This window comes from Aulostomus chinensis, chromosome 5 (assembly GCF_037954235.1).
Source record: "Aulostomus chinensis isolate RoL2024-O1b breed Wild chromosome 5, RoL_Achi_v1.0, whole genome shotgun sequence".
Taxonomy (NCBI): domain Eukaryota; kingdom Metazoa; phylum Chordata; class Actinopteri; order Syngnathiformes; family Aulostomidae; genus Aulostomus; species Aulostomus chinensis.
In genome coordinates, this window is record NC_141324.1 from 19753919 (window position 1) to 19768425 (window position 14507).

General features: G+C 41.2%; 1 protein-coding gene across 1 annotated transcript in view; it reads right to left on the bottom strand.

The window, feature by feature from the left end:
- Positions 1-14507, bottom strand: part of LOC147261636 (adenylate cyclase type 1-like) — a 39858-nt gene that overhangs the window by 18473 nt on the left and 6878 nt on the right. The window contains exon 4 of the mRNA XM_086203754.1: positions 8188-8299. Within this exon, the coding sequence (XP_086059880.1) occupies positions 8188-8299 (112 nt within the window). The remainder of the gene's footprint in view (positions 1-8187; positions 8300-14507) is intronic.

Here is a 14507-nt window from a genome sequence, read left to right on the forward strand (position 1 = left end):
TGTGGAGTCGAATATTTTACACTTTTCACACACTTTCCAACGACCTGTACTCAAGGACAGCACGCTAAACGAATAATAAACACCAAGGGGAATTATTACATTTCCGAGTGTCAATAAAAACTGGAAAATGATGATGAATCCTGGAATCCTGTAATATAATTGATTTGTATGTGTGAAAATGTTTTTTTTGGTGTTTTTTTTTTAATATCCAGACAACAACACAAATCTATTTATCTATCACCCAGCCAACGAGGAGTCTTTGCGGTAACTGGGGTCAACGTGGATCTGTGACAGATGGCTCCACAGCCAAGCCAGCTGCGGCTACAGGGAGCAGGGAAAGCCCCGGTACTTCAAGTCCTACTTGGTGCTTTTCCTGTGCTAATCTGCACTGTGGGTTTAGGAGCTGATTCAGACCCAGGCAGGATTACTGCTGCCATGTGACTCAAGCGTAGTGGGCAATCTGGGTGGTCATGAGTGCAGAGGGCGGGGGGGTGAAGTGTGTTAGACTGTAGCGCCTCGTCATAGCACACATGATGGCTTGACATGGTTCTTATTTTGAGTGTGAATAAAACCCCACCATTTTAATCCGGCACTTCCCCAGGTGCGTAGAATCCTGTGCTGTACATACAGAGTATCCATATTTGGATGCAAATTAGCAAACACTTCATGGTGTCCAGACAAAGACGAACAAGGGGAGAGACAAATAACATGGCGGGGGAACACTCAGTAAATGATTAGAAGGGAAATGACGAGGCAGCTGACAGTAGCAGCACTTCATTTATCAGACAGACAAATCTTGGATGCTTAGTCTTTAACACAGAGATCAGCGTTGTGTACGTGTTGGCGACAGTGACAATTAGAGGTCCTTATCAGTTTGTAGTCTTGGAAAGATTAAAGGTACAAAGTCTACATGAATCCATCTTCTGCTGACTCAGATTTCTAATTAGAAATAATCGATTTTATAACAGGCCATTACACACATTTGAAAAATGTAAAATTGTACCAGTCTATCTTGGCTTGTAGGAGTATTTTATGTCATGATCAATATATCCGGGAGGTTATTTGATCGTGTCTTACAAAAAGTAACAAATGTCCCCTTCATCCACATAACTGACTTCCCTTCAGCTCTCTGGCTGCACACAAGCACTGACTAAATATGTTCGTTTTTTTTTTGCCAGCACCTTTATTGATTTGAATTAATGTACACTCATTTGACAACAAATGAATAATACATCAACACTTCCTCCGCCCACCTCAGCCTGGTGGGTTGAAGCGAGTGGGTGTTGAAGATGTGTGAAGTAAACCTAATTATGGTAGATATGACAAATAACAAATGCTCACCGCTCCGTAAATGTTATATTTGTAGAACCGGCGCAGTTTTTCTGAAGAAGGTACTGGATACCGGGAATTGGTTTTCTGGATTCTAGAGATTCTACATTTCGATAGAAGATTAAAATCCTTTAAATATACTGGTGTGTCTTAGAATAATGGCAATATTTAGAAAACAGAATACTATTCAGTGAATGATGGAGTCTGTGCCATCTTAATATTCTTTTCAACTACCAATAATACTGATAAATTCCTACAGGTTAATATACGGACTCCGGTTTCAATCTCAGCACTGATTTCTTTGTTCTTAAAGAACAAAGGAAACACGTTTTTTTACTGAAAACTTGTGTATATAAAATCAACTTTCGATTCAGTTATTCTGCCCGCCAAAAAAAAAAAAGTCTTTTTTCCCAACTCCTCTGTCAAAACCTCCGGCTGGCTTGCTTGGTTTAGCTTGAGCTTCAGTCCACAGTTTCTAGCACAAAGGCGTCAGGGGGAAACAGGAGGCCTTGACAGAGATCCGTGCACCTGCTCATGGGACAAAAACCCAGTCAGGGTTATTTGAGTTGTGTTTACCTCCACATTTTCAGTGTCTGGCTGGCAGCTGTCACGTTGTGGGCACTTATAGTTTAGTTCTTAATTGAAATGATTTTTTTCAAAACGATGGCATCGAACTAGTCTCGCCAGTCTTGACACAAGATTTTATATCATGTTAACCTGCGGCTGTAAAAATGAACACATCTGCAAAAGCTGAAATGTGCTAACTTGCATTTATTATATGTCATACTCCTTTAAATCATCCTTTAAAAAGGGTTTCTCTTGTATTTCCATTAAAGCATAGTGACTCGTTGCAAACACTAGCTACAACTTTATGAACTGAATAAACGATTTTTACAATAATTAATTGGGTGATTCTAGGGTTAGGTATTTTTTGGGTGGTCCCCCCCTCCATTACTCTGGAGTACTAATACATAGCTATCTTGATTTATAACAATAATACATTAAATGAATTACATGTAAGTCATAAAAAATCCCTTCCATTGCTTTGCTTCAGAGTCCATAAATGTTGTGTAAGGTTCTGTCAGAAATATTGTAAATACTCAAATAATGAAGTGCGTCAATCAGCCCGTCCGCTACCGAGCGTACGTACAAAGTAAGCTTACATTCTTTTATACCAAAGTGAAACTGGAGTCTCCCCGACTCACAGATATAACGATCATTTGACCCACGTGTCAGCGCATTGGGTGAATTTACTATCTGCTATAAGAAAGCATGAAAGACATCATAACGTGTTAGCTGCTCCAAAGGGGTCATGAGATTGGTTTGTCCATTAGTAAGAAAAACTAACATAGTTGGGCATGGAGATGGATTAGGATTAGAAGGATGATAGAAGTGAGGTTGAGGAGCAGTTAGATTTCAGAACTGATCCGGGGCTTTACTGTATGTGGGTGCAATGATGTCATATTGCACTGAGGCAGATGAGGCTCAGGAGTGCTTGGACACACCTAAAATCTCCACAGCAAACAATCAAAACTTTCCAATTGTCTCTAAAAAAAAAAAAAAAAGACAAAAGAAAAGTAAAAAACAAAACATACTGCAGACACTCTACAAGTGACATAGGCTATTTTGCAAGCTTTTGTATGTTTGAATGAAAAGGGAACTCTGCCCTGTCAAAAAAGTAAGAGCGACAGTAGATAGATATATCATTGAGCCATCTAAAAATGGAAACAAGAGACAGGAAGAGAGCTCCGAGAACCAGGGGGCACCACAGTTGAGGGAAGTAGGCTGCTGCATGTCAATCAAAAAGCTGCGAAACAAGGAGCGGAGGAGTCTGAAAGCTGTGATGCAGGGAGGTGTTGCAAGAGGAGAGAAAAGAGAGGCAAGAATGAAAAAGCTGTGTGAAACTCTGCCATGGAAACAGCAAAGACACACACACACGCATACACACATGCAGACAGACGCAAAAGCACATCAAGTCCAGGGCTATTAATGTTATATAGCATCACAACAACCATAAATGAATCACAGAGTCCCTCTCACAACAGAAACTGTTGTTCCGGGTACCGGACAGTTGGTTGGAAACAGGCAGGGAGAGGTGGTGCTTATTGAGTGTGCGTGTGTGTGTGTGTGTGTGGGGGGGGGGGGGGGGGGGGCAGAAGGGGACCAGTTGGTGTGTCAATGCACGGTCTTACTTGAGATGAATCTTACGTTTCTCTGTTATTATGTGGACACTTAATGTCAGTGTTTGAGGGAGAAAACAAAACTTAAACTAAACTAATTCTACAGAAGAATTCACACATGACAGTGATTATCTATACATTTCAACATATTTTTTTTATTGTGTTAATGAAGCTCTGCGCGGCAATCGGACATTATGTATTTTCACTGTTTCAATTAAGCAGAAGTTTGGGTAGTGATAAGGTTTCAAAGCTTCCCCTGAGATGTTTGAGCCTCTTGTCTTCAGTCTCAGTGGCAGTCAGCAGATTCTCAGGCTGGCGGTGAAGAGTTATAATTACTCCCAGCTTGTGTCCTGGTGGGTGGTGGGATTCAAACAGCAAATACTGATCAGCGTGAGTGGGTGTCCTGTAAACCTCACTTTTCAAGCTTCCACAGTCCAAGGAGGCAGTACTATTGTTTTTTTTTAATGTCCTCTGATATAAAAGAAATGTTTGGTGAGTCAATGCAGTTGGTGAAGACTCTCAAAAATATATGCAGGTATTTCCAACATGCACGTCTAGTACTGCATATTACTAATGGGACGCAATGGTGAATAACTAGTTTTGCTAGCATTAGTGGAAGGAGAATATAGTTCCTTTACTCATGCAAAACTAGAAATAACTCGATGAAACACAGTAGTACTGTAGTATAAATGAAATTTCTACTGAAGTACATTATAATGCAGATCATTGTGTCACAAGCTCCTCTGTTGTTAGTTTCAGATGTAAAAATGGTAGATACATTTTTCTCAGCATCTCTCATCCCCCCCATCACTATCAGAATGTGATTCAACGACACTTGAAGTCGATAAGATAAAATAATTAATAAATTTATTTTAGCAGAGAACCAAACCAGAAGTGGTGTAGTCCCCCCAGCCGTGGTCTATACTCCGCAGTCAAACAGATGATAAGTTACACCGAGTATCACGCTCCCTCGAAATGATGAGTCAAAATTGGTTTAATTTGGTCCGACAAAATCTGGGAAATCCAGAGGAGCTGCATAATTATTAATTCATTCATTTACGGTCTGGTCGAACCAAGAGCGCATGCGCAGCAATGCATCATGCAAAAGGATCCTAATTGACTTTCCAATGGCATTCTTCCTTTGTTAGGGCTCCTTATTTTAAGAGGTGCTGTGTCACCATCACCTAATGCAGTTTCAAGAGCTTGTGGTCACTATTTCAAAATGAAATGTAGGAGCAGACTTGTGCAAGGGCCTTAAATGGAGACCCAAATCCAGCTTAGAGTGTCTGGTGCCGGCACTGCCAAATTTACAATTCAACTCGTCCTCTGGATCAGAGGCTTTTTTGCTAGATTTCCTTCCTTAGTAACAATTAGCTTGCCAGGCTACACTCTGTTTCCCTCTGGACATTTCATATCTGTTTGCAACACATGATATAGCAAGGACATGGACTACTGGAGCAGGCAGGGACAGAATTTGTTCGAGATGCACCATATTTTACGTCAGCATTGGGTCAAATGATTAGATGTAATGTGGCACCTTGCATTCGTAGTGACGACACACGACTAACCTGAGAGTCACCCGACTCTGCGGCTCCCTTTTCAACCCCCCGCAGCATTTTTAGCGACTTTTATTCCTGTGATTGTTTAGGTTCAGTCTAACCGTGCACGTCAACCTTGTTACCAGAAGCAGCAGGTGATAAAAAAGCTCTTATAAACCAATTGTACACCACCTGCTCAGTACCAAACTGCAGACAAACAAAGTTAAGCTAATTACCACTTATAACCAGGAGTGAAAGATTTATATGTTGGCCACCGAAAGCTACAAGAATGCTAATATTGTTCCATGGATTTAAATAAACCAGCATCTGCCATATCAACAATATAAACTGATGATAACACATCAACAGTGTATCTTCCCCTTCCGCTGCCTGTTGAAATAATACAGCCCCTTGGATTATTGACAATTATGGGTCCTTAAAGCAGGTAACTAAGGAACTGGAGGAAAAGAGAGGAGAGAGAGAAGAAGAGAGGAGAGGAGACTTGGTCGACTACAGCTCTTTAGGAGAACACTGCGTTCCTGGCCCACTTCCCATGCAGCTTGACTAGTCCAAAGAGTGGACAGGTGGTGTGGGGATGGTGCTGGAATGGTATTATGAGATGATGCCCAGTGGCCATGTGGCAGCACCCGCTCTTCGTATGGAACGAGAAGAGTCTGCGTGCCCACCGTGACCACAGCTATGAGTCACTGGCACTGCCACGTCCTGCCAAAGCAGATCTGAATGAGTGGGGCTTTGGGTCAGGGCAAGGCTAGAACATTTGATGACAAGTTTGGTGGCTGGGGACCGCCTTTTGGTGTAGTATGAGGCTCCCAGCTAGCAGCCGAGCCAGACCAATCTATTCAGTTGTGAGTAAGAGAACGAGACAGCTCAAATCACAACAGAAAGAAAATTGTTTTTTCTCTCTCTCTCTCTCTCTATATATATATATAAAAAAAAACTATTTTGGGAGATGAAAGTAAATATCTATAATTTGGAGCTGCAGCATCTAAAAACAAGAACAAAAACTTTAATTGACTTGTTGGCATGACTTAATCTGAACAAGTGTGTGTGCACACAAAGACTTCTTCAAGTCACGTAGTGGTGACTCACCTCTCTTATGGGGTCAAAAACACAACTTCCAATATAAATCATTCATTTTGTAGGATTTTAAGGTTTAGAGTAAAGGTAAAGACATTTACTGTGTGAAAAGAATGATTCTAATTCAAAACTCTCATAGATTTAATGGCTCCATTTGACAACCATTCCAGATTTATATAGATAGCCCTTTTTTATCGAACATGATGGGCTTATAAATAAGACAATATCAGATATCTATCTCATTGTACAGCTTCCCTCACAGAGACCGAGGACCTTTGGATTTCGCTGTGAAAAGTGTGTGGAGTCTGAAGAAACCTGGATGGCTAAACAAATGGGGGGCTTTTGCCATCAACAGAGATAATGGTAAGGGTGTGTGAGAGAGAGAGAGAGAGAGAGACAGAGAGAGAGACAGCCAGCGTGTGTGTGTATCACCTAATCTAATAGCACAACAGGGTAAAATGCAACTCTACACAGCTTAAAGCCAGACTTGGACTGGCACACTGAACAGGTAAAGCAGATGATCCAAGATTATTTGGCGAGACAGATGCAGTCAGTCGACTAGAACAAATGAAATAAACGGCAGTCTCTTTTTAGCCGTTTTCTATTTTGCGCATGTAAACAAACAAGTTAAAAATAGAAGTCATGACTCTGCCAAGAAAAACCTTCGATGAAAGCAAAAAAGAAAAAAAAAAGGTTGAGTTGTAATCTTGTGGATTAATGGATTTGATGAGGGCGTGTGCCTTGTGAAAGTAATAGAGGCCAGATTACATGTCGATAAGGCAGTGACGGGGGGGATCTTCAGGGGATAATATGTGTCTGCCAAACTGAAGATGAAGCAGCAGAATCATGCATTTTTAGAGGGCGCGTGTGTGTGTGTGTGTGTGTGTGTGTGTGTGTGTGTGTGTGTGTGCTAATTCTAAATCACACAACTTACAGGACAGGTTCTAATACGTACATCGAATCACGCTCATGTTTATAATCATTAGTTTTGTTCATGTAGACCAAATAAATACCCCTGAAAACACATGAAATTACTTCAAATGACACGAGATCCTCCTCCATGCAAATTCAGTTTGTGGTAATTATCTTAGGGCTTGTGTAGTTTTTCCGAAAATAATGCTGCAGGTAGAAGCTCGCCGTCGTGCTCATATATCAGCCAGCCTTGTCTGCCCCTCCGCACATGAAACAGCAGCTACAAGCCAGTGGCGACCTACGCCCTGAAAATAGCAAGTTTGGAGATGCATTAAGAGCAAGCTGCTCCTTTCTATCGGTAAACGGTTGCACAGATACACGTTCTCCTCTTCTTTCAGCTTCTTTTTATGTCACCTTCACCAAACTGACATGCGGAACAAAGTGTGACGCTGATGCCTGATCAAGAAAATTTATAATCTGCCATCTTACATATTAAAAGTGTTAGCTCACTAAAAAAAAAATCCATGTTATTATTTATTATTATGAGTTTTTTTTTTTGTGCTTTAGCAGAATAAAGAGGTTGACTGGACACCTCTCCAGAACCAGTAGAGTTCTGAGGGACTACATGAGACCAGAAACAAATCCTCCCCTATCGGTGGTAACAACAGCACATTTGAGAGATTAACAGAAGCAGTTACATTCACAGCGATGGATTTGCAGCTCTGAAATCAAAAGAAGTGAAACATTGACAGATGGGAGCGTTGAAGTCTTTCCTCCGCGCAAAACAAGAGCAACTGAGACGAGCATAACTGATTTCTTTTCATTCACACATGCAGAGTGAAGGAGGGCTTAGCCCTTTGGTGGGTCTGGACTAGATTAAAGCGGTCTGTCAAGTCTTCCTCAAATGTACTGCTAGATAATCATATTAAACATCATATGGGCTTCTACTATTCACTGTGACATCATGCTAAGCTGGCACAGTGTGGCTGCAGCAGTGCACAAACACACACATCCTTGCCATGTCAAAGTTTGGCCGCAGTGTGCACACACACAGAAATAGAGCAGCCTCTTTCATGCCAACAGTGACTGTAATTGAGGGATGTGCATTCAGAGAAGGGAAACAGACTCACCGTGGCGAGCTCATCAAACTTTCCAAACAGCTCATTTAGGAGTTTAACCAGTTCCTGGGCTGTACACTGGGAGGCCAGACTGGTGAAACCGACTATATCTGCAAACAGGATGCTGCAAAAGACACACACACACACACAGAGAAAAGTTATTTAGAGCAGCACGTTAGACGATAACATCGCTTTATTCAGCCTCAAGCAGAGCGAAGGAGGCATTTTATGGAAGGGTGGTTTTTGGCTTAAATATGATGTTTTAGATCTTCAAGATGATCGGAAGTACGGTTGACCTCCTTACAATTGCTTCTCCTTGTATCTTATCCCTTCCTCTCCTGTCAACAGGATGTCATCAGCTCAGTGTCACTGCTGCATTGTTTCACGACTTTGAAAGGCATTGCTCTTGAGAGTCGAGTGTATTGATTTCGATTGTCTTGTTGGTTGTGTGTTATGGATGCATGAATTATCATCAATAATTGCCTACAGCACTTTTCAAATCACAGGAAGGAACAATATTTGTTAGCAGCTAATTATGTGTCATAATACCGTTTTCAATGGCATGTTGTGTTGGCGATGGACACATCCTGCCTACGCATCATCGTCTACAAATTCAAGAAAACATTGTGGTTTAACAGAGATTCCCATAAAATAACACCATAATCATTTAAATAATTGCTTTTTTTAATGAAAATCAGAATAATGGTATAAGACTTAACATTCTCTCTAACGTCGCAATCACAGTATCAGTCAACATAATCGCAGTGAGATAGTTTATTCAGTTTCGTACAGACATAATTGCTGATATAGTCTAAAATATGACTTCAGGTTCCACAGGGCTGGATATTGATGATCATCATAGCATACCTAGTTCAATACATGGGCTGCAATGTGATTATATCAAGAGATATTACAATACCATATGATACAGTACACACTGATAGATGATTTGCTGAAAATTTGAAAAGGCAGAGCTGAAAGATGACTTCTGTTCCACCTGTGTATCATCATCAGGTCTAAATAGGTTAGTAAAACTGAATTCAGGACCTCTTTGGGCTAAAGTTAGATAACGCATTTGTAACAAACTAATCAAAGATCCCAATTAACGACAACCGGCGCTAAGCAAAATAACTAAAAGCGAGACAGAAAGAGAGCCTGCTCCATTTTCAACAACAGACTGGCAGCCCAGTCAAGCAGAGCGACTGAAAATAGAAGCAGGAGCATTCTCACGGGGATCAAGGTGGAGACGTGTCCTGTTAGGAGCTGGAGAGAAGCCCTTCTAAGGCAGAATGCAACCATCGAGAGCAGGCCGCAGTCTCCAGGTGAACTCCCCCTTTTGACAGCTGCTGTGTTGGGGCTTGAGGGTTGAATTTGCATTCAGCTGAGGTTTGTTCGCTGTTAATATCCTAAACATTTTTCTTATGCATCATGACTCATTTTGAATTAGCAACAGGCCCTCAGGGTGGGGGTGGGGGGGTTCCTTTGTTGAAACCAATGAAAGACTCATTATCAATGTAGATCAGAGCAGAGCGGTAACTTTTCCTCATGAAGGATTTACCCCGTCTATGTGGCGGCGACGTGTGGAGGGTGCGAAGGGGATTAGTCATCAAACCCTGACTGTCCTGACAACTTGCATGTCTGCTGCTATCATAGCGACGGCAGACAGTTTTCATGTGGGCTGGAGTTTTCACAATGTGACAGAGCGCTGGTTCTCTAAGGGGGAGCTGCTAAATGTCACTGTGTTGTCTCACAGATGTCATCATGATGAGGGGCAATGCATTCAATTCATGTGGATGTTTTAATAGGCAACCACATGTAGCTGAGAGAGGCAGAGGGAAGGCTGTTTTAGCGTATAAAACAAAACAACGTTAATTAAATACAGCTCTAAAAACAGATTCGGTGGAGTATACAGATCATCGGGCAAAAGAAAGCGGCCATAAGGAAGCGTATATGGATGCAGTCAAATCAGCCTTAATGTCCGCTGCGAATTACCCAATAATAGAGCAAATGAGCTGGATGGAACCCAAATTGATTTTAAGCGATCGGCCTACACAACACATGGCCAGTTATCTAATCCCACAATCTAACACAACAAACTCTGTTTCAGGCTACAGACGCCGAGCCAAAACTACTTCAGCTCCACCGCTTAATTGTTTTGAGTGAGACGTCTTCCAAGCTGATGAGAAAAATTTACCCCAGAGGATTGAAATGTTAACTCGGACAAACTGATAATGTCCAATTAATTAAAAGTCCACAATAGGAAAGTATTAGATACTAGTAACAAGGATTGGGGCAAAATATCGACTTCCACTTGCAATAGCATTGGTAACCTGGTGTTAAAGAGGAACTAGCCTCAAGTATTTTAACACTAATAACAACAACGATGCAATAATAGATGTAAATGTATATTTTGTATTTTTTTCGGTTACACAGATTGTGTATCATAAATAACTCAAAATATAGTAATTATTGCAAAATCAATACTATGATTGTTGTGGGGAAAAATATTGTGATTAACTGTGACTCCAACCCCTCATCACAAGAACAATAATAATTATAATTATTATTCATCCATCCATTTTCTTCTGCTTATTCTGTTAAGGGTCGTGGGGGGTGGAGCCTATCCCAGGAGCCTTCAGTCGAGAGGCGGGGTTCACCCTGGACAGGTCGCCAGTCCATCACAGGGCCAACACATAGAGACAGACAACCATTCACACTCACAGTCACACCTACAGTCAATTTAGAGTATCAATCAGCCTCGTCCCCTCTTGATGTCTTTGGACTGTGGGAGGAAGCTGGAGTACCAGAGAGAACCCACACAGGAACAGGGACCTCACAACAAGAAGGTTCTGGGTTCGAGTCCCGGCTCCAGCACAGGATCTTTCTGTGTGAGTCTGCATGTTCTCCCTGTTCCTGTGTGGGTTCTCTCTATGAAGTCCGGCTTCTTCCCACAGTCCAAAGACATCAAGAGGGGACGAGGCTAATAATACTACTAATAATAATACTACTAATAATAATAATTGGCGCAATTTATTTGCAGTCAGTGTTTTGTGTCAAGAATAACGTGGCTTATTTTACCAATCAATCACAAGTGGGCCACTGGTCTAAAAAAAGATGTATAAAATCATCCTGTGATCTTTGCTACTCGTCGTCATTCATGTACTTGTACTATGCATGTACCCAGACTTGGTGAGTAGTTTTTCACTGACAAGAATGTTACTTGATGCACATGTTGATGAGGTCAGTCAGTACAGTTGGTGGGTGTATTTTGTAGTTAAGTCCGATGATGAGTTAGTGGCGGTGACGACCGTTTTCCTGCGTGTTTCAAATGACCTTCCAGGGCACTACAGATTTACAGGAGGTGAGCAGTTCTTGTCATCATTATGCTGCTTCAGTCAGCGTGAAAGAGTTACTACGAATGCAAACCAAACGCTTCCCACAGCTGCTCCACTTTATTTGTCCTTGCTGGTCACGCTAACCATGATCAGTCTCTGACTTAATCCTTTCAAGCCTGCCGCATCCCAACATTGTGTCTTCTACAGTATGTGCCTGCCATCATATAAATAACTCTTTGTGAATGATGTTATAAACGTTCATCCTGGCATTCCGCAGGTACTGCATTCATGGGAAGAGGATAGATGGGAGGTCACAGATATTTTTAGTTTATCCTTGAGGGTCCAGGTGGACCTTTGTGCCAAATTTGAAGAAACCTGTTCGAGGAGAGTGGAGCAGACCTCACAGCTGGCCGGATACAAAACAACCTCTCTGTCCCAAAGCTGAGTCACAAAACAGTGCGATCATAAAAGGACAATGGGTATTTTCTCCCATTCTCTCGTCAGCGTTGATGTAAGAAGAAGGAGCAGCCACTGTGAGCTACAGAATTATGTTATGTAACTCTACATAATCAGACCCCCTCTCTGCTCTGACACTCACCTGGATGCTGATTAATGAGTTCTGAGGAACAAGCAGTATAATTTGCACCCAAAACACAGAAGTAATGTGGGTATGATGAAGCTAGAAAGTTGCCTTAAGTGTCACAGAGTTGGAGTTTTCCTTATGAAAAGTCCTCATCACCATGCGTGTGCTTGTGCATAAAGCACGGAGCAGCCATGGCGTGCTATGGGACATACCATCAGGTGTGTGGTTCCAGTTCATGTGATTTCAACTGTGCCCAGTTATTTCTGGCTGTGCTTGCCTCATTTCAACCTCATGTGCAACTTTGTCTTCACTTTCATGTGAAGCATGCATGAAGCACGAGTGTTGGCTGCCATTTGAAGCTCAGATCAGGAATCACAGCGTTGTTCCGCCAAAGGTAGAATAGATGCAGCACGGGAGTGAACAACGTGAAGCGTTCATGCTATATTTGACTCATCACATGATGAATAGCTACATTAATGTATAAGAAGCATTCTTGAAAATGCTAAATGGAGAGAGAGCGACAATTTCCAGAGCTAACAATAAATTGGCCCGATGGGAGGAGTTGACGGGCATTAACATTTACTCTGAGCAAAATTGTTCAAATAATTAAGCTGCGTATTACACAAATTACCATTAATGCGGGAACCAGCATTTTCTATCGTCGAACACACACACCCACTCACACACACACACACTCTCATCCATCATTTCCTTCCCAACTGCACATATTCAAAGAGATAATTAATAATCAAAGTTTATAATTAACCAAAAAATCTAAATTGCACATTTATAATCAAAATTGATTGAAAGACTAAATCTGAACAGCAAATTTAATGTCAGCTCTAGAAATGAAGTCTGAATTGCACCGAGACTCATGGGAGTTGTTGAGGAAGAAACAACTAAGAAAAGTTATTTCTGGCCTGACCCATCGCCACGGTAATCTGACCAGAGTGGGCTTCTGTTAATAGTATTGATTAGTAGATGAACCTCTTTCAGTCTCTCACATCCAGAGAGCATAAGGAATTTTTGTGGGATTCTTTAAATGAACTGAGTTGGGAACGACGTCCGATAAAACCATTGAAAAACCTACAGTTGTTGCAAAGAATAGAGAAAACAGCCGTTAATCATATCAAACGAAAACAATCTCCGCAGGAGGTAAAAAGAGTGATATACTGAGATGTACAACTCTCCAATGAAGTGTTTTAAGCCTCTTTTTTATAGCTGATACATATGATCCATTTACGTGTTCCAATGGCGGGAATGTCTTGAATGTCATGTGTGTTTAATGTGTGTGTGTGGGTGGAATTCACTGTTGTAAATAGTCAGGAAGGAAAAACAGATCGATGACGATGTAGCTGTCGCGTTTGAGAGCGATGTATAGGAAATCTGATTAAAATGACTTGGGACGATCACTGTTCATCATTTATCACTCTCACCAAGAGCGACATTAAGAAGGGACTCAGTTTACATTCAAGAAAGGTTTGAAATCGCCCTTTCTTTCCTGCAATCAATCGTTATCTCGCCGGGATTTTTCAAATAATTATTTCCGCCAAAGATCCTGAGACAATAAAAGACGTCTTTTTCTTACGAGATCAGCTGCTGCAAAACTATAAAACCACACCTAAAATAAGTTTTGAAACCCATTTTGACGAGGTGTATATGACGAAATCAGAACGTTTTGTCATCAATTAGTGAATGTAACAATCTGGCAAAGCACAAGCATATTTTTGTGTTAATATTTTTGTATATATATATATATATATATATATATACACATATATATATATATATATATATATATATATATATATATATCAGACATACATGGTTAAAGTATTTGCATGTAAACTGTGAAGCTATCAGCAGATCAGTTACAAACAAACAAAAATGTTCACCAACATATATTAGAATGGGGCTTTTTGCTATCCCAAATCCTATTAAACAACAGCAGCAACATTTTGAATCATGTTTTTATTTTTTAGTGACTGATTACAACAGTATCCCCTGGCTGGATTATAATCACATCAAACACTGCCCCAGTCCTCAAAACATAATGAGGAAAACTGTGAGTAAATTGATCTGCACACTGTTTACTTTCTAATTACAGTCCACCCAAATCACATAAATCACGTCTACACCCAGTCTAGATCGCTCTCAAAGGGCGCCGCCGCGATCTGAAGAGTTCAAGACACAAAAGCAATCAGCACAGCTCCACTGAGATGTGTCCATATTCATCCACAGCCAGCGCACACAACGTTATGCAACAAGAATTTAGTCTCCATTGCATTTAATCTCCTGTAGCAACTTAATCCTGGATGCTAAGCAAACTCTTCTTCCCAAACCTCCCTGCTGCTCCGAGAGCACAGACGAGAGGAGGCAAGATAAGAGAAAAGAAATGTTGGAGTGGGATGTGG